General features: G+C 40.0%; 1 protein-coding gene across 1 annotated transcript in view; it reads right to left on the reverse strand.

Moving 5' to 3' along the window:
• The window catches only part of KCNH8 (potassium voltage-gated channel subfamily H member 8), a 446,972-nt gene that overhangs the window by 295,391 nt on the left and 130,249 nt on the right, over window positions 1–21,332 (reverse strand). The window contains exon 2 of the mRNA XM_049870926.1: window positions 20,229–20,462. Within this exon, the coding sequence (XP_049726883.1) occupies window positions 20,229–20,462 (234 nt within the window). The remainder of the gene's footprint in view (window positions 1–20,228; window positions 20,463–21,332) is intronic.

Below are 21,332 nucleotides of genomic sequence, written 5' to 3' on the forward strand. Positions count from 1 at the left end.
ATGTTTCAAAAGATAATTTGGTGGACTCAAAATTGAGGGATTCTGGGAAATAAAGACTTCAAGAGAAAAAGCTCTCCTTATCATAGAGGATATCAGCTTTCCAGTTATAGCTTGGTTATACTGCCAATCGCTAGAGATGGTCTGAGTCATATTTTTTCACACAAAGTCATTTTTAATAATGATACTCCTCAGATCCTATCAACAGTGCTCTGTGGTTTAGTAAATATTTAAGCACACACACACACACACAAAAAAAAACAAAATCCGTGCCTTCCTTCCACTCTCATCTGAACTCATGCATTTCCACATACCCAACAAAATGCAAAAAACCAGGTTAGGTGGTTTCTATCACAGAGGCACGCTTTAGAGTCATTCTTGACATCTCACTCTTTCTCACACTCCAAACCAAAGAGATCACCAAATCCTGTCAATTCCAAGAGCGAGACCTCTGAAACTGGTTTTAAACCCATTCACTCCTCCATCTTTACTGCCCATACCCTAAGCCAGGATTCCTCAAGCTTCAGTATGTATAGAATCACCTGGAAGACTCGTGAAAACACAGATTAGAATCCCCAGAGATTTGATCCAGTAGGTCTCAGATGAGACCGAATAATCTGAATTTCTCACAAGTTCACAGGTGAAACTGACGCTGCCCGTCTTCAGCTCACACTCCAAGTGGCACTTGTTTGAGCCACCGTCATCTCTTATGTGGACTATCCATCCTGCATAGCAGCAAAAATAATCTTTGTAAAATGAAGTCTTTATTACGTGACTTAAACCACTTTGACTGCATTTAGTAAAGCTCCCCATATCCTGACCTTAGTCTACAAAGCCCAGCATGATCTGATGCCTGTCTGTCTTCCCACTCTTACTCGATACCTTGTAGACTTTTCTTCAGCTACACTGACCTTCTTGCCATTTCTCAAGTGAGGCAGTCTTCTTTTTGCTCCCAGGACCTTTGCACATGCAGCTCTTTTAGCGTGAACTGCTGTTATCCATGCCTCTATGTAATCAATTTCAACGCATCCTTCAAAATTCAACTCAACTATCACTTCCTTGATGAAGTCTTCCTCGCACCCAGATTTGGTCAGATTCCCTGTTATGCCCTCTAATAAAAAAATTTTTTTTAATTTGTAGCCAAGTCGATTCCCACTCATAGCAACTCTATAAGACAAGGGAGAATAGCCCCTTAGGGTTTCCAAGGCTGTAATCTTCACAGAGGCACGCTGCAACATCTTTCGCCCGTGGGGCGGCTGGTGGGTTCAAACTGCTGACCATCCGATTTGCAGCCACGCACTTAATCGCTGTGCCACCAGGGCTCCTTTTCCCTCTAATAGCAGCCAGCGACTTGTCATCAAATCCCTTATCACTGGTTTGTGTGATTATTTGATCAAAGTCTCTCACTCTCTATAGACTATAAGGCACAGAAGAACAAGACCTACACCTTCACTCTCCTTGCATTTGCCTGCGGGACGTGGACATAGCAGGTGCTCTAAAATTTGTGTCCAATGAATAAAATTAATTATTATGAGTCCAAACATTACAATGATAATATCATTGGTTGCAATAGTGATATCAATAGCTACTATTTAATGATCACCGTTGTATGCCACGTACTGTGCAAAGCACTTTACAAGCAATAGATCATTTAAGCCTTATAATAAGCCTATGAACCAAGATGCCATTAATGTTAGTATCATCTCAAATATTATCGACCTGTCAGGAAAAACTGAGGCTTCTGGAAGATGAAGTAAGTTACCCCAAATCACATAATTCATAAATGGCAGAAGCTTTTCTGCCTGATAGAAATCTACACTCTGAGAATCATTATAAGTAGCATCTAGGTGGTTCTTTATATTTTATATAGTTTACTTTCTACATCTGATCCTCTTAACAGCTTTCAGAGAAAAATATTACCTCTGTTTGCTTTTTACAGGCAGGATTAGATATCGAAGGATTAAATACATGCTTTGGCTAAGGTCACATACAGCTTTTCAGTGACTGAGCCAGAACTCGAACTCAAGTCTTCACATACAAAGGTCACAATTTGTTCCACTCAAGCACACCGGAAATGATAAGAAAATGCTCGCTACAGTAAGATTATTCTTACTACATTTATGCGTTTGAAAGTCTGAATTCATTCGAACATTCTGCCAAGTTGCTGAAGACCACCAATTGGACTATCTTAGGGAGCTCTGTCAGCTTTGAGAAATAGTCACAAGACAGAGCTTCTAGGTAGAGCAAACATACTTCTCTCACATTCAGAGTGGTCCCATTGTCTCCTGTACTTTGCTAGTATTGTCTGCATTCTCTGGTAGCTATCTCTCCAGCTGTTTCCCCTTGCCTTTCCTTGCCTGAGTGCTATGGAGAGGCACTCATCTCTTTTGGCAGCCTTATTTGTTTACCTCCTTTGTGCCTGCATTGGCCCAGCCTCCCAAAGGCAGCTGTAGTAAGAAGGACCACTAAGCAGAACAGAGATTCAGTGGATAATCCCCCAGGACCTGGTCTCACATTCCTGAATTAAGATGCCACAGGTTTTGGGTTTTTATTTTTAGGATAACTTGGTCACTTGCCATGCAAACAGATTTCTATCTATCAACCCAGAAGAAAACTCCGAAATACCACTCCTTCTACCAGAGCAAGTAGAGAACTGAAAGGGGTTCTCTAAATAAAAAAGGAGAAAAATACCCCAGTAATAGAACCAATGCTCGGAGACAGAAAGAAAAGGGGAGGATGAAGTCATATGCCTGAGGAAACCTGAAGGAGATGCAACCATGAAGTTGAAACAGAAGAGGAAATGACGACATAGGAGAGTATAGAGACAGGCTCGTACAGTGCCTCAGTACTATGAGATGTGAGTAGTACAGGGCTTTGATTGAAACTACAAGATAGTTTTATTCACTTGCCCATTCAGGAAACATTTATTATGTGCCAGGGACTATTCTAGGCAGCAGTGGAGATACAAAGATTAACGTGGCCCTAATGCCACACTCATGATCTCATGGGAAGAGATAGATGTGTCAAGAGAAAGTTATAACGCATGGTGGCACCTACGATAAAGAATGGAAGCAAGGTATGAAACAGAAGCTCATATTTTGGGGAAGACCTCATAGATGTGCTAGGTTTGAACTGAGTCTTAATGATTTTATGAGCCTAATTGCAGCAGGGTAGGGAGGGGTTAGGGAGTAGCATTCCTGGTAGGGGAAACATCAAGTCCAAAGGCACAGGGCAAGATAGAACATTAAGAGAAAAAAACTACAAACAGCCCTGCTAAAGCATGGAGTTTGCTGACGTGAGAATGGCGAGAAATGAAGGGAAGGAGGAGGGAAGATGAGGAAAAGAAGGAGTTTGAAGAGGTGGACTGTAAACCAGGGCTGGCTCATGAGTAGTTTTATATGCCAGACTAAAGAGTTTGTCTTATCCTGAAAGGCACTGAGGAGCCCCTGCAGGCTTTGTCACCAGAGATGGCATGATCAGATGTGCACCATGAAGGCTCATTTGGAGGCAGTGAGGCGAAAGAATTCGAGGGGGCACAACTGGAGAGTGAGTTACCAGCTAATAGGAATTGTTGCCACCCAGGCCCCAAATGATAAAGGCTTGAATTAAGGCAGTGGCAGGGAAGAGAGCTTTGTTTATCAGGGCAAAAGAGACCAGGTGGGTGCCCTAGAGACCTGAATTTCTAGAGCCAGATATTGAGTAAATTTGATACATATCATAAAGGTTCGTCACTTAGAAGTAAAGCATAGCTTTATTTTTATGTAATTGTTACCAATCAATATTACATATTCATGTTGAGGGCATACTTTCAGAGTGTCCAAAATGGTATACATAAATATTTATGTAAATATTGTAGTCCTCCTCCAACCTTAAGAGACACAGAGCCTCTCTTGGCTAAGAGGCCACCGAATCCTTATAGGATCTCTGAAAACGGATAGATTCCCACGGCTTTCTAACACAGGGAGGGGGAGCTAGGAATCAGCCACAAAGGCTCTGAGTTACCCAAGGGCCAGGCATTGGATTCAAGAGGTCTAACTGTAAGGTTCTGAGAGTCTGGCCCTTGGAAATCGGGAGTATACAGGCCCTTCTGGGAGTGGGAGCCTGGTAGGGTAGAGGAAATATTCATTAAATGACGATAATTTGCAGGCTGGCTCCATAGATGTGCAGCCTGGGCACTCCTACAAAGCCCCGTGCTCAGAAGGGCCCACTCTTGGATTAATGTTCTCCTATTGCTCCCTTGGATTAATGTTCTCTTATTTCTCCCCTGGTAGCACGCTGGTTAAGAGCTACTGCTGCTAACCAAAAGATCAGGAGTTCGAATCTACCACAGCCGCTCCTTGGAAACCCCATGGGACAGATCTACTCTGTCCTATGGGGTCGCTATGAGTAGGAATTGACTCGATGACTATGATCTTTTTTTTTTATTGCTGTCTTGAAGTTCCTAATGATCTTTTTTTTTAACAGAGGGCTTGCATTTTCATTTTGCACCAGGCCTGGCAAATTATGTAGCAAGCCGAGGCTTAGCCAAGCAAAGCAACCTAACCAGGGCACATGCTTTGTGAGTGGTAGAGAGCTGAGATTCTGCCCCAAGCCTCCTGCATTCTAACTACTGCTCTCTTTACACAGCTTCTCAGAGGCAGTGTGAGCACAGAAAATGTAGTGGAAAGACCACTGCCAGACTTTGATCTGCAGAGTTCTATATCATTTTTTCACCCCACAGAATGACAGGAGACCTTTAAAATAATGAGCTTCTCTTGTTTCAAAGGAAACTTCTAAAGCTCCAAAGTTTGGGGTTATATTCATTTCTGGCTCATAATGATAGAATAATGAATCGTCAGGAAACCCTGGTGGCATAGATAAGGCTCCTAACCAAAAAGGCTGGCAGTTTAAATCTACCAGGTGCTCCTTGGAAACCATATGGTCCAGTTCTACTCTGTCCTATAGGGTGACTATGAGTTGGAATCAACTCAATGGCATTTTTTTTTTTTTAATTAATAGTCACAGGTACAATAATGAGTAACCTAATGAATTCTTTCCTTGCTGGTGTGCCAGTTATTCCCCCAGGGGTATGTACAGTACCTGGCCAGCCTATCCATCCACCCTCACAGACTACACATGGCGGGGGTGGGGGGGTGGGTACCATGGGCTTTGGTGCCTAGGAAACCTAGGTGCACCATGTGTGTGAGCATGGTGTAGCATTTCAGAGTACCATGGCAGGAGTCAGACCCCTGGGTGCACGGTGGTTAAGAGCTATGGTTGCTAACCAAAAGGTCAGCCGTTCAAATCTACCAGGTGCTCCTTGGAAACTCTATGGGACAGTTCTACTCTGTTCTATAGGGTTGCTATGAGTCAGAATCGACTCAACAGCAATGGGTTTAGTTTTTTTTTTTAATGGCCGGAGTCAGAATTTAAAGGTACTATAGCAGGAATCAGAATTTGAGAGTATTACAGCAGGAGCTGGAGCCCTGGTAGCATAGTGGTTAAGAGCTCAGCTGCTAACCAAAGGGTCAGCCATTCCTTGGAAACCCTATGGGGCAATTCTACTTCGTTCTGTAGGGTTGTTATGAGTCAGAACTGACTCAAGGGCACTTAAGAATAATAACAACAATAGCAGCAGGAGTCAGAATTTAAAAGTACTACAGCAGGGTCAGAATATCTGGGCATGAAGCCCAGCTCCTCCACTTCTCTGTCAGATTTTCCACCTGTAAAAGGGGCACGAATAAGATCTATCTCAATAGGTTGATGGAGGATTAAATGAAGTAACAGCACAGGCAAAGAGCAGAGCACAGGGCTTGGCTTGCAGAGAGTCAGTGTTAGCCGTTAGGAAGTCATCTGTCCTGTGTTAGGATGGTGCTGAGGCTGACTTTGAAGAAGTTCAAGTATGGAGGAATCTAGTGAGGCAGTAACAGTGAATGTTAAATTCCAGCGGGACAGGCAAAGCTAAGCAGTTCCCGGTGAATGCAGTGTCGCCTGTCTATGTTGCTGTCTCACTGTTTTCTGATCATCCTGACCAGAGAACCTGGGTCAGCACAGAGCACTTCAATAAACGGACTGACGTAAAACCCCTGCTCACTGATTAAACAATGCAACCTCAAAAGCGGCTGTAGAAAAAGAACGGGCTTGGGCTTTCTCGTAGAGTGGCTTGTTCAGGTACATGAGAAGTAGGCTGGGAAAGCTGCCTATGTTTACAACTCCAAAGCTTGAATAAATGCAAGTGAAAAGGCAACGTGCAAAGCAGGCTCCTCATTCCTGCTTCATGAGCTGCCTTCAACACATGCCCTTTCTGGACTCTGTACCTTTCCGCTACCCTCACTTTGAAGTTGTTTACTGTACTTGTGTTTCTGAGATTCACCTCTTGAATGTTAAAGTCACAGGAGGGAAATACAAATATTGATCTCATATCAATGTGGACGAGACACATTGGAGAAGCATCATAAAATCTTTAGCCGAAATATGAACAATGCATGCTTTCTATTTCAGGGCATTCAAAGTCTCAGGTCAGGCCTGGGAGGAATCAGAGTGCAGAAAGTAACTGTGAGGAGTAGTAAAAATCTAACTGTCCAGCACTTTTCACAGTAGCCAAAATGTGCCAACAACTGAAATGTCCATCAACAGGTAAATAAATAAACAAAATGTGGAACACTCATAAACAGAATATTATTCACCCATAAAGAGAAATGAAGTCCTGATGCATGTCACAACATGGATGAACCTTGAAAACATGCGGAGTGAAGTAAGTCCGCCACAAAAGGACAAGTACTGTATGACCTTACTTTTATGAAATAAGCAAACATATAACCAAAAAAAACCAAACCTGCTGCCATCGAGTCGATTCCGACTCATAGCAACCCGATATGACAGAGTAGAACTGTCCCATAGAGTTTCCAAGGAGCGCCTGGCAGATTTGAACTGCGACCTCTTGGTTATCAGCCGTAGCACTTAACCACTATGCCACCAGGGTTTCCAAGCAAATATATAGAAACCAAAACTTATTAGTGGTTACAAGGGTGGGAGGGAAGGGAAAAGGGAAGAGTCTTTGCTTAGGGGGACACTGAGTTTATGTTAATAAATGGTGGAATAATCTGGAAAAGGATGGCGAGAATTGCTGCACAACTTGAAGAATGTAATCAATACATGCAGAAATTGATGAATTGGCATATGTTTTGTTGCATATATTGTCACCACAAAAATAATAATAATAATTAATCTAACCATTCTCTAATACACTTAGTTGTAGAAAACATGATGTCTATATGGTGGCCTTTCAGGATCTATGAAAATTGTAGATTTTACAAGCATCATAATTAACTCTATCTTGCCTCTTGCTAAACACACACACATAAACTCAACAAAGTATTTCTACAAATCTCAGTGTGGAGGTTTTAAAACATGGCTGCACACTTTTAACCCTTCTCCTGTCAAAATGTGAGGTCTATGGCCCCTTATCATGAGTCTAGGTGGACTACAGACTGGCCCAACCAAACCGATACGGCAGAAGTGATGTAATGTGACTTCCAAAGTTGGGTCATAAGAGGTCTTGCAATTTCTGCCTGGTTTTCAGAGCATTTGTCTTACCCTGAGGCATCCACACTAAAGAGGTCACATAGAGGCACTTTGCCAACAGTCCCACCTGATCCCAGCCTTCCAAGCTACCAGACATGTGGGTGAAGTTGTCTTAGACCCTCCAAAGCAGCACATCCGCCTTCTGAACAACACCACACAACCTACCTCCGCCAAATCCACATGGAAGAAGACTCACCCAGCCAAGCCCTGACCCACAAGAAATTAATATATAATAATACAATAAGATAGTTGGCTGTTGTAAGCCACTAAATTCCAGGGTAGTTCGTCAGACGACAGTGTGTAACTGGAACACTAGATAAACTGTATTGTGCTTCCTTCAGTCTACCAGCCTTTGGGGAAGAAGAATATGGTCAAATCCATTTCACGAAAAAATTTTCCAGAGTCTCACCTTCACTAGCTTTTTGGGAAACCAAGTCCCCATCAGGCTCTTCATAAATATGCCTAGAAATTCAGAAATGTCCCCATAATCCAGTCCTCTTGGCTACCAGTTACACAGGCTCTAAATTCTGAGCCTCAGGGCTCACTCTGATGTTCTGAGTTGCTGCTCCTCCCCCGGTGCTGTCAACATGGCTAACGCCCATAGTGCTGATGGCTTTGGCACTCTGTGCTCTCCACACCTGAGGAGATTCCTAGGAAAGCACTGCACCTGCTGCTGTATTGCTGTTCTCTTGGCCTGGACTCTGGTCTGAGTCCATGGAAGGGCTAGGCAGAGGAACAAGTTTGTTTTGCTCAAAATTATCTGTCCTTCCTCCCCAGGTCTCACTCAACCTTAGGAAAAAGTTTGTTTTATCTTTCTGTACTCCAAAACAAGGCTTTTTTAACTCTTGCTGAATAGATCCCTGGCTGGCCTGCCTCGTTATTCTCTAAACATGGTGAAATTCTACAGTGACTACAAGTCATGACCGTGCCAGAAAAGGAACTCTTGTATTCACAGAAGACACTAGTGTAGACACTATTCTTTACATTACAAAGTATTTTCTTACTCTTAACTTATTACATGAATGGACACCATACCCCTTGTTCTGAAATTGGCACCCTATAGGAAACCACTCTGCACACAATGCTAGAGGCCTACCTCTTTAACAGTCAAAGATGGAAATCACATATGCTGCACATTTAAAATTTTAGTTTTGAAAATAACCTGACGTTCTACAGCCCCAAGGTGTTGTCTTTTTTCCTATATTAAGCTCCAATTCTCAAATACCTACAGGGCATAATCAAATATTCTGAAAAACCGTCAGCAGAGTTGCATTAAATAACTGGGTGTGATAGAACTCACTAAGAATATCTCAAATATAAGCTTAGCGTTATAAGTAATGCTTATTACGATAATTTTCTGCCATGAACAGTACATTGTAAAGGATGGAGGTCGTAAGAAAATCTGTTTTCATTTGTCTTTTATCCTGAGCTGACCTCATAAGACTGAGTTGAATATACGTGATTCAGAAATGTCATAGGTACACCTGAGTGAAGATTGTGTTGTGAGTGGGTGGTAGGCATACTCCTGGTAACATATAAGGTTATTTTAGGTGTTACACATGAACACCTTACATTTTAAAATCTTTGCTTAGTTTTAATGTGCATTTGAAACAATAACATGTATCTAGCACAACAAACCCACCTTTTGACCTTTTCGGGGAAAATGGGGAAGATATTTTTTTTTATCATTAGATGTTTTCCCATTCCTCTCTAGCGTTAGTCCCCTTTCTCCACCTCTCTTCCTATTTCATCTAATCTCTTCTTCTTTCCCCAACCCATACTAATTCAAAAGAAGCCTCTTCAGCTTCCTGGCTCCAGTCTCCTCCTCACCTCCACATCACTTACTATTTTACTGAACAATTTCAGTTTGTATCCATACACACATCTAGTAGCTGAGTAAATAAAGGGTTTCCCTCCTTATGAGGCAACCTCCCTAAAAAAAAGTAGTAAATTGTAAATAAAAGTCTTTCCCTTTCATAAAATACATTAAAAAAAAAAAATCACCTCACAGAAAGCTGAAAATCCAACTATATTAAAAAAAAAAAAAAGATTCAGCATTGTTTTTTCTGGGCATTTTAACATGTCATGAAAAAAGTAAATGAAGAGATATGAAGACATAAGAAGTACATCAGTGTGTAAAGAAAAGGAACAGGGAAGAACTGATAGAGCAAGGCTAACTTAGGGACTGTCCATCACATAACACATAGACCAGACCTCTGTTTAAATCGTTCTTCTGCATCTCAGTTTTCTCATGTGTGAACACGAAAAAATTTGTATTTATTTTGAAGGGTTATTGAGAAAAATAAATAAAATAATGTAAGTGCTGCCTTATACAATATAATCAGTTAGCGTATGGCAGACTTTTTAATTTTTTATAATATTTAAGAAGTTTAATAACATTCTTCTTCTTATGTATTTACCTTCTATTTGAGGTTAGTGATCCTGCTTTTCCATTTAGAGTACTAACTTAGGTTTTTTTTTTGGTTTGCAATTTATTTTGGTAAAAAAAAGGAAGTCATTTATAAGAAAGCATTAAGCAATAGTTCAGGAGGTGCATGGAAATGGCAAACCTTGAAGGTGACATGAGAATGACTGAGTTTGTGAGTAAAGGTTTAGAAAAATCATCTTTGACCCTATCGGACTTGAGATTCCCTTTTATAACAAATAACTGTATTTCCTTCTTCACTGTCTTGAAGTGAAAATCATCATAATAAAGTTTGCCTGCTTATATACAATAAACCAAACCAAAACCAAACCCAGTGCCATCGAGTCGATTCCAACTCATAGTGACCCTACAGAACAGAGTAGAACTGCTCCACGGAGTTTCCAAGGAGCGCCTGGCAGATTCAAACTGCCAACCCTTTGGTTAGCAGCCGTAGCACTTAACCACTACACCATCAGGGTTTCTTTATATACAATACTGTATATTATTAACAGTAACATAATAGAAAATAAAATTGAAGTCATCTGTGATAAAATGACATACATCTCAACATGAAATGCTCAGGTAGAAGATATACTGTATTTTTATCCAAATAACATGCACCTTCTACATTTGTTTGCCAATCGCACCCTCCCCTCTACCCCCGCCCCTGCCGAGGTATTTTTATAAAGGCTGGCACTTATCAAAATACCTTGAGGGGTGGAGGGCGTGGCTGGCAAACAACCTTAGAAGGCAAACGTTACTTGCATAAAAATACAGTAATTACACAGTTGGATAATTGGACCAATACATAGAATCACTCTGAATGCAAGGGCCCAAGTATAGAATCCATGCAGATGTGGTACAACAGTGACAAATATCATGAGTCAACGACAAGATTTTCCGAAACGGTGATGTTCTGAATAAGACAAACTTGAACCTTTCCTTTACTTACACTGGTTTTCTTCTTGAAAATTCAGCAGGAAATTAAAGCTTTCCAAAAAACACTTAGCATTAAGTTCTGTTGCTGTTGTTATTGTTGTTTAAAAAAAAAAATGTTCTGTTGCTGTTGTTCTTGTTGTTAGGTGCTGTCAAGTCAAAACCAACTCATAGCAACCCCATGTCATAGAGGAGAACTTCCCCATAGGCTTTTCTTGGATGTAATCTTTAAGGAGGCAGATTGCCAGGTCCTCCTCCTGTGGAGTCACTGTTTGGGTTCGAACCTCCAACCTTTTGATTAACCATTTGCACCCACCCAGTACCCAGTGTCGTCAAGTCAATTCCGACTCTAGCGCACCAGACTCAGGTAGTTAGAAAGCAGTGTTTTACTTCCTGGAAAGTCTGATGGTGCATTAAAAACTCATGCCAGATGCTGGACAACACTTCATTTGCAGGACTGTCCCATGTATTACAGGGTATTTAGCACCCCTGGTCCCTACTGATCAAATGGCGTTAAGCATCCGTTGAATCAAACAAAAACATCCCCCAGATATTTGCAAAATGCACCCTGGAAAGTGGTACCACCTTCACCGAGTACAAACGGCCTAAGAGCAAGAACACTGAAGTCAGAGGATATTTACACATCCTGGCATCTTTATTTACTAGTTTATGATCGTAGGCAAGTGATTTCACTCTTAATCTATCTAATGGGAATGTAACCAGGATAGTATTTTTGCAATAGTAAATGAATCATTTTAATTTCCTCCTTAAATCTCTTGCAGTCTTTCTGTTCTTGGAGACCAAGCTATAAGGTTCTTCTCCCCAGTGCAGAAAAAGGCTAGAACTGCAGGTATTTATTTTAAAAATAGGCTGGAAAGATAATTTTCCTGCACAGAGATGATATGCTGAAGTAAACATATCATGTCTTGGCATAGTGGATCAAATTATAATGGTCTTCCTTGTTATACAGAAGATACAACTTCCATATTAAAAAAACTACCATTAATGTTTATCCAAGAAGCTGGAGTCAGGAAGAAGGCAAATATGACCTGACATGCCAGCTTGTCCTCTCCAGCTTGAGGTACTGAGAGAAAAAGCAGGGGAGGCCAGAGATTATCTCCCCACTCTGGGGTTTCACAGCTGCGAAGCAGAGAGAAGCTGTGTTGATAGATTTTTAGAAACAGTGAAGGCAGAAGTAACCTTTCTGTTTCTCTATTTGGGACTCTCAAGAGAAACTGCTCGCCAGGCTACCTCTGTACCAACATGGAGGCAGCTGCCTACTTTTGAGAAAATGTGTCAACATAAATGGGTACACGAGTTTATTTACTCAGAGACTCCCTTTACTTCTGTGCGGGCGGGCGGGGGGGTGGTGGTGTGTGCTCACCTAGCTTAGCCATTATCCTCCCATGGGAAGAGATGAAGAAGGTAGAAAATAAATAGTAAATATCTGGACCAGTAGCATAATGAAAGGAGAAAAAAAACGAAGAGCGTTTTACATTCAGTGAGCACTACCATTTACTCAGTTGTAAATGCCACTAAAGAGAACAGCAAACAGATGGATAACACATGAATCAGTGGAAAAGCAAAAGGCCAGTGGGACCCCTTCTACACTAAGCCATGAATTCAGATAATCCCCTCAAACCCCAAACATGTAAATGGCAATTTAGGGAGAAAAACAGAAGGAAAGGAAGACTCTCAGAGGTTGTGCTTATATACCCAAAGCAATTGTACATTTTCCAGAAAGATTACTTAAAAATACTACATGAAAGGCAGCAGTGGTAGTAGTCTTGGTTTCTGAAACATCTAAAATCCTTTCATAAAATTAAATAACTAAAATAGTAAAATCAGAAATTTACAGGAAACATTATCAACAAAGTATGTATCCCAACAAAACTCAGAATACAAGATGATAGGGCTAAACCAACTAAGAAGCCAGACCCTTGTAACAACAGTGACGTGGAAGAAAATAAGGTAGAAGAGGAGACCTTTCCTAAGAGCTTGGGACTTCATAAATCACCAACAGGTGCCCACTCTTAAAAGAACAAACCCTCTTGGAATGGATGATTCATCAGACAAATTTGAAAACAAGTGAAACTGGAAGGAAGCTTCACAGTCTCCAATTTGAGTACAAGGGGGCTACAGGAAGGTTGGGTGGAGTTAGAGCTGCCTGACTCGTCAATGCTTTCTGAAAATCCAGCAGAAATTCTGTCTTGGAAGGATAGAGTTCTCTGCTGAGGGTTCTAAAATCAGAACCCCGCTTGATCAGAACGGGATGATGTTTCTTGTCATTGGGTGTCATTCAAGTCGATTCCAACTCATAGCGACCCCAAGTAACAGAGTAGAACTGCCCAATTGGGGTTTCTTGGCTATAATCTTTACAGATACAAAAAGATATGGGTAAAGAAAGAAGAAATTTCAAATACTTGTTAGAGAGAGACTCAGAGACATATCCCAGAAAAGTATGTATACAGCAAAGTTGTAGCCATATGAAGAAGTTGGTTTTAAATAAGAATTTTTGGTAATGAAAACAGAAACCTTAGAGCCATAGATTTAGGAAAGCTTTTCAAACACAACTCTGTTCCCTATATTCTTCTAAAAGTAAAAGAAAACATTGTTTAAACATGATGACTGAAGAGGATGAAAGAAAGATAAAGAGAATAATTATCTGAACAACATGCCTATAGAAAAAGAAAATCAAAACAACCCTTGACCGTAAAGTCAATTCTGACTCATAGCGACCCTATACGACAGAGTAGAACTGATCCAGAGGGTTTCCAAGGCCGTAAATCTTTATGGAAGCAGGCTGCCACATCTTCGTCCCATGGAGAGACTGGTGGGTTTGAACTACTGACCTTTGGGCTGGCAGCTGAGCACTGTGCCAGACACACCCAAAATAATTCCATGAAGCAGACAAGAACATAATATTTCAAAATGAGTGAAAAGTAGTTAAGAAAAGGATACAAACTCTGACAGAACGGCACAAATCAATTTATAAAGAATAGATACCACAAAAGTACAGTAAATGCATCATACGAGAAGGAAAATGGGAAAAAAATTTTAAAAACAGAAATGAAAGAGAAAGTTAAAGACCAGGCAAAGAAGATTCAACATACATACAGTAGCTGTCCTCAAAGAAGCAAACCAAGGTAGCAGAAGAGAGCAACAATGATAATTCAAAAAAAAAAAAAAAAAAATCCCAAAATAAAAGGAACTTAAATACTGAAGGCATATCATGTCCTTAGAAAAAAACTGACCCAAAATATTCTAACCAAGTGTCAGTAAACTACTGACAAAACCCACAGGCAAAATCCAGCTTAATTTATATCTTTGTAAATAAAGTTTTATTGGAAGAAACATACACTCATTCATTTACATATTGCCTATGGCTGCTTTCAAACCCAGGTGGCATAGCAGTAAGTGCTACGGCTGCTAACCAAAAGATCAGCGGTTCGAATCCACCAGGTGCTCCTTGGAAACTCTATGGGGCAGTTCTACTCTGTTCTATAGAGTCGCTATGAGTCTGAATCGACTCGACAGCAACGGGTTTGGTTTTTTATGGGTGCTTTCAAAAAAAAAAAAAAAATTTTTTTTTTTCACACTACCAACAAGAGAGATGAGTATTTGTGACAGTATAAAGTACTACAGTACAGAGTACTGCAATACTATGTAGCTGTGAAAAAGAATGAGCAATCTCCAATATACTTTGTTCTGCAGTATGTATGTCATTCTGCAAGGTGCAGAAAGGTGTGTAACCCATATAATATTTACTATCTGGCCCTGTGCAGAAAATATGCACAGTCCTGTGGTCTATAACAAGACATAACCTAGTAAAACTATTGGATTAAAATAAAATAAATTCGTTGGATACCCAGAGCAAAGCAGCAAGTTTTTTAATTAGCAGCACTTTTAGAATAAAGCAACATTCAATGCCAGTACACAAGGGAATAACATAATTGAGATATTCAATCAAAGAAAATGAGACCCCAATGTTTAATTTTTAGCAAAACTGATCTACAAGTACAAAGGCCACAGTCACACTGTTATTAATATGTAAGAGTTCAGGGGAAACCATTCCCATGAGTCCTTCCTGAGAAATGGCCCAGGGAACAAGCTTCAGGCAAGCAAGAAATGGCGAAGAAGCTTTAGGGTAAGGATGTTTGGTGATCCTTAAGCATATTTAACTGTAGCAATAAGATAAAATGATGGGAGATAAGAGTGACAGGATACATGTAACTGTTATGTGTTCTGACAATGCAAATGTAAGTATCAAAGAGGCAAAAGGGGAGCAAAAAGCAAATACAAGGAAAGCAGAACAAGTGTACTGATTGTCACATAGGCATTAACTGGTACAAAAAAATACCTATATTAATTTAAATTATTGGAGCAGTTAGAAGGCAGAAAGAAATGACTTCTGGCTAATTTCTACATTGTTTATATTAGGAAACAAACATCATATCTTTAAAATTGGAACCGTATATATCATGTAAAGGTAATCATCTTATATAAAAGATAACTTTTAGAAAAAACACAAAACTTCCTAAATACCAAAAGGATACCAAAAAGAGAGAAAGAACAAAGAAAACAGAACATACTCTAGAGAGAACCCACATGTCCGTCAGTAGGGGACTGCTTGAATGAACTATGGTAGATCCATACAATGGAACACTATGTATTGTAAAAAACAATACGTAATCTCTAGTATAATCTTTTTCTGCAAGATGTAAATGATTCTGCAAGATGCAGGACACTGTCTAAAATATACTCTGTGTAAGAGAATGAAGGAACCATAAAGATATGTGTATTGTTTACAAAATGAGCAAATAAACAAAATAAGAAAAAATGGTTACCTTTTTTTTTTTTTTTTTACTTAGGGTGACCATACACTATGTTTGCCCATAAGAGCCCTCGTTAATGCCTTTTGCATGTCAACAGAAGGGGATGGGGCTGCTCTCTGAAAAGATACCTTAATGGTACTCATTCTGATACATAGACAGACCCTGAACTACCTGAAAGGAGGACAGAAAATGTGAAATGTCAGCTCCTGAGCATAAAGTTTAAAATATTACATCTCCATTTGGACAGAGAAAAGTTTGCAGACTATATTATCTGTGAAACTATTTACCTTCCTAATTATGACTTAATTTTTTAAATAAATTACTCTTTATATTGGTTTCCTTACCTATGAGAATAATAACAGTATCTCCTTAGGATTGTTTAGAATTAAATGGACTAATATAAGCAAATTGTGTGCTACAGTCTCTAGCATATGGTAAGTTCTACACAAGTGTTAGCTATTATTATCACTTTATTATTATTATTATTGACTTTTTTTTTTAGACTACTGTCTCTGATAACTTTTTTATTTTAGAAGGTGCGTATGTATGTGTGTGTCTGTGAGTATGTGTGTATGCGCACACACACGCGCACGTTTCCATGTGTCTATTTTCTGTGAGTTGTCTCAAGAAAATAGGAAAAGTATGGGGAGAAGGGAGCATAACTTCACATCATACTAGAGCAGAGATAAGAAAAGGGACCATACGTGGCCTATTCTTTCAAATCCCTTTATAGTTTTTGTTTTGAGGGATGCAATGAATTACTCCACCTTTTGGGATAAGCTCTGCTGAAGAATGCTGCATCTCCCATTTTGCTTTAGTCAAGAGATGAGGACAGATTCTCAAGAGAAGACAACTCCAATGAATAAAATACGAAGTTTTCTTAAAGCAGGTGGGGGATGCATCTATGCTGAATTAAAGAAGGGTCTATCTGTGAGATGGAGTCAAGAGGGAAAGAAGGGCAGACTCTGAGACTTACAGCAAGACTAGGAGCTGGGGTTCTTCCAGATGGGTAATGCCAGTGAAGAATATCCTACATTTATTTTCCTTTGGACTCAATAAACTGGTATCATTTGTCATTCTGATCTAGGTGTGTTTCCCTTTATGATAATTCCCACTAATATCCTAAACCTTTAGTATAATCCGCTTCACATTACCAGCCTTGGGTCAGGTTACTGGAATTACAGGTCTGGGCAGGAAGGGAAGGACAGCTTTTTCCCCATCATCTCTCCTGTGAGATCAGGAGAGCAATAGGATCAATAAAGGAACCAGTAAGCAAAGGAGCTCATTCATAAAACGGTGAAATGTCTCTGGACAGGGTAAGAGATAAGCACCCATTTTCCAAAACATATTAAAAGAAAATAACCCTTGAAAGAAGGAAGGAGGACTGCTGAGGTCATAATAAACATATTTAAAAAATCAGAAATCCATACGGTATCCATATGTCCAGCTGACTTCAATTTCATTCAGTAGTCATTTACTGACAAATTACAATTTGATAGACACTGCTCTAGACTCAGGGCTACAGGCACTGGGAACACAGAAATAACTAATACATAGCCTGTGCCTTCAAAGGTTTACAACTGTGGAGACAGACATTTATATTAATAGCTGTAATATAGCAGGATTAGCATTTAAGGTTGAGGACAATTTTCAATCATTTGTAACAGGATCAATTAGTTCAGAATGTCAGACAATTCCCCATGATGACTGGCTTAGAGTGGATTTATGTCTTTAAAGACTCCCACCCACATGGGTCCGTGCAGGCACTTAGAAAAAACTGGGCTCAGAAAATTCTTTTGGATGTTGACTTTTCCCACCCTGTACTCCATACCTTCTACTTATCTGTCCTCCAAAGTCTCCACTCTTTGGATTTTGCACCTAGATTCTCTTCCTTGGCCTAGACCCTTCTCAGTGGTGCCACTTTTGGATATTCTGAGGAAGCTTAAAAAGGAAGATATTCAAAGGGATTTGAGTGACCTATACAAGGCATCTATCTTAGGAACCACAAGTCTGCAGTCAGCAGATATTTCAGACAAAGGATATCCCTCTTTCCTTTGTTCCACTGGATAGCGGTTTTATCATTCTCTACCAGTGACATTTTCAATGTATTCTCAGTGACATTCTCTAGTTTCTTTTATCTAAGGCTCTTTTTTCAATGATTATGGTATAATTAGATAGAGCCAGGATGCTTTTATTTTATTGTATTTGCTATGTAGGTGTTATCTATTCACACAAGCAAGGACACAATGGTCTGTACTATGTTCCCAGGGCCAAAGAGTTGGCATATCCTGTCCCAGAGAGGTGTTCTCCAACACTTCACAGCTACATGATCAAAGAATGTCCCCCAATGACAAATAACTTATAAAAGGGGATGAAGGTCTCATGTGCAGGCACATTCTCTCCTTCTGACATTGACCCCAGTGCTAAGTACTGGGAGTACAACACTGTGGTTATGGGAAAGGGAGATGGGCTCCCAAGGGGGTCATGAATAAAGTCACAATGTAGAGATGGCCCATGCATATATTCTTTATTGCCTATATTACACACACATGTACACACACACACAAACACTTCCCATAATGGGAGATTTAAAAAATAAGTGGGAAAAAAGAATCTGGGTCCTTAATTATGACACTTTGCCATTGGATTAACAAACTCTGAAACCACCTCTCCTAACTCCAGAGTCTGTGTTTTTCCTTCTTAAACCACTACATTTGTGCATCCTATTACTAAAATAATTAACTGAAACAGTCCCTATAAATTTTGTGAATGTTCAACCCTTTGAGTTATATCTGAGAAATCATATTGCCTATTCTCCTGATGCTAGCAAGCCAATTGCTGTCTGCCTCCTCTAAAATATTTCAGAACTCAAAATAAAACATGCCACTGTATTAGTTAGAGGAATTGCTCTCAACCAGAGGAAACTGGCTCCCCTAGAGACATCTGACAATGTCTGCAGACATAAGATTTCACTACTGGGTGCTACCGGCATCTAGCAGGTAGAGGCCAGGGATAATGCTAAGCATTCACAAAACACAAGATAGCCTCCCATGAAAAAGAATTATCTGGCCCAAAATGTCAATAGTGCCAAGGTTGAGAAACCCCGAGTTAGAGTACAAGGTAAATGTAGTAACAGAAGACCCAAAGATATAACGACTTAAACAAGATGGAAATGTATTTCTCTTGGTCTGAGGTGGGAAGATGGATCTGTTCCAATAACCAGGCTCGTAGTGGTTAAGTGCTATGGCTGCTAACCAATGGGTCGGCAGTTCGAATTCGCCAGGCGCTCCTTGGAAACTCCATGGGGCAGTTCTACCCTGTCCTGTAGGGTCGCTATGAGTTGGAATCGACTCGACGGCACTGGGTTTGGTTTTTTTTTTTTTTTGGTTTTATATTCCCTTATGGTGTTGACCTTGTCAAATGGTTGAAGCTGCCTTGCCTTAACATTCTGACCCATGTGAAAGTGGAAGGAGAGAAATTAGAGGACAGTTTCATTTTGGGGGAGAATTAGTCAGGAAGTAGCAAAAATAATTCCCTCTCACATATCACTGGCCTGGAATTAGTCACAACTCCAACCTACCTACAAAAAGCATGGCGAATGTAATTTCTAGCTTGGTAGCCATGTGCCCAGATAAAACTCAGGGGATTCTGCTACTGAAAAAAGGAAGGAAAGCTATTAAAGAAGGAGGTAGAATCTTAGATACTGGAAAAATCATGGTTTGTCCTAATTTTTGATTTAGCATGTCCCCAAAATACTGTCTCTTGGATTTATCCCAACTACCATTGCTCATGGGCTACTGGTATCTATTCCCAAATAGGACCGAAGCACTGCAGATACCATCCCCATCACTAGCTCCTCTTTCATTTAGGAGAAAAGTCACAAAACTGCAGCCATGAGAAAATGCTTAGTATTTCCCCAGTGGCAGTTAAGAGTTCAGAAAAATTCACTTCCACCCTGAGATACCATGTTTCTTGTTTTATCTTTATGACTTAAGAGACTAGTAAGAAAGGCTTTGCGGCCAGGGAACTAAAACAGATTTCCTGTGCTGATGTCCTTTAAATTAATTTGATTTTCTGCCATAGAATCCTCCGGTCTCTGTCCTTAATAACTGGGGTTGGAATGTGGTTCTTAAAGGGATAAAATTTGGAAAAAAAACTATCTCTGGATAAAAGCTTATATTAGCACTATCATTTTGAGAATGACCATAATATAATAGTAATACACTTTATTTAACATCTATCGACTCAGTCAATACATTAACATTGAATAATTCTAATTCTAATGCTCAGCTTCCAGGCCAATAATGCTGATAATGGTTAAAACAGGGCCATCATCCAAGTCATTTACGGAATTTCTATAAAAGACTGTATTTATGAGAAATATCCTTAAGTGTTAATGGGAGTTATGGAGCAATGATCGAGTTAAAAGAAAAAGACAGCTCTCCAATGAACACCAAAGAAAGTCAACTCACCGCTCTTCTTGTAGAACATAATTTCTCCTTTGAATTCTGTTTTTTCCTCCAGCGACTTTTCTATTTGAAGCATCAGTTGTTCATTGGTTTCAACGCCAAAAAGGAACTTGCAGCTGCAACTCTTCTGCATGACTTCAGTTCGGGCAAATCCAGCAAGCTCACAGAAGCCATCGGAACAGTAGACTATGGGGAAACCCTTAGCCACCTGGGCATTGGCGAGGATGAAGTTACTGTCTATAGAACAACAGGAGAAGACATTCAGCAACCAAACAATAGTGACAAACTCTTTTTTCATTGCAATTTCAGTAACAAATTATGAACACATGTATTTAGCCAATGGTGCTTAAAATGCATATTCTTGTGTGCTGTGTTGGTAAGGAGACTTTCCAAAACACAAAGTGATACTGATTAGCAGAATGTATTAAGTCTAATGTCATCTTGCATTTTATATCACATTGTGGAGGGAACACAGTATTCGCTGGCCTGACTTTGAAGCACTTACTATCTAGTGGGCAGTAAGGTATGGCATTTATAAGCATGGATTCTGGTTCATATTCTGAATCTGCCACTTAATATATAGGCGAGCTCGAACAAGTTACTCAATCACTCTAATACTCAGTTTCTTTAGTTTTGGTTGCCTCAAAAGCAGACCACGAGACAGACAAGAAAAGGTTGTATAGAAACCGAGAGGAGAAAACATCTGAGATATTTATCCACCTATGTCCATACCCAATTGCTTAAGGGAGACCCCTGGCACTTCTGACCTATCCATTTGACCTGGCACACTGTGCTGAAAGTCACTGGCATGTAAGGAAGTGGTCTGTACATGATTTCAAGGGTGGGTCAAGGTGATATTGGCAGGGGACCAACAGGTATACTACAAGGATAATAATGTCACTTTCTAGTTATTTTGTAGGGATTAATGAGATAATGCGTGTGAAATGCTTATCAAAGTGTACGGCACAAACAAGTACTCAACAAAAAAGCATTATTGAATATTATTCACATCTTCATGGTTATTATATTAACAAACAAGAATCAGATGACAATCAATAAAAACATAATACAGTTAAGTGCTTAGAGATAATCCCTGGGGGAGACTGC

This window comes from Elephas maximus, chromosome 27 (genome assembly GCF_024166365.1).
Source record: "Elephas maximus indicus isolate mEleMax1 chromosome 27, mEleMax1 primary haplotype, whole genome shotgun sequence".
NCBI classification, from domain to species: domain Eukaryota; kingdom Metazoa; phylum Chordata; class Mammalia; order Proboscidea; family Elephantidae; genus Elephas; species Elephas maximus.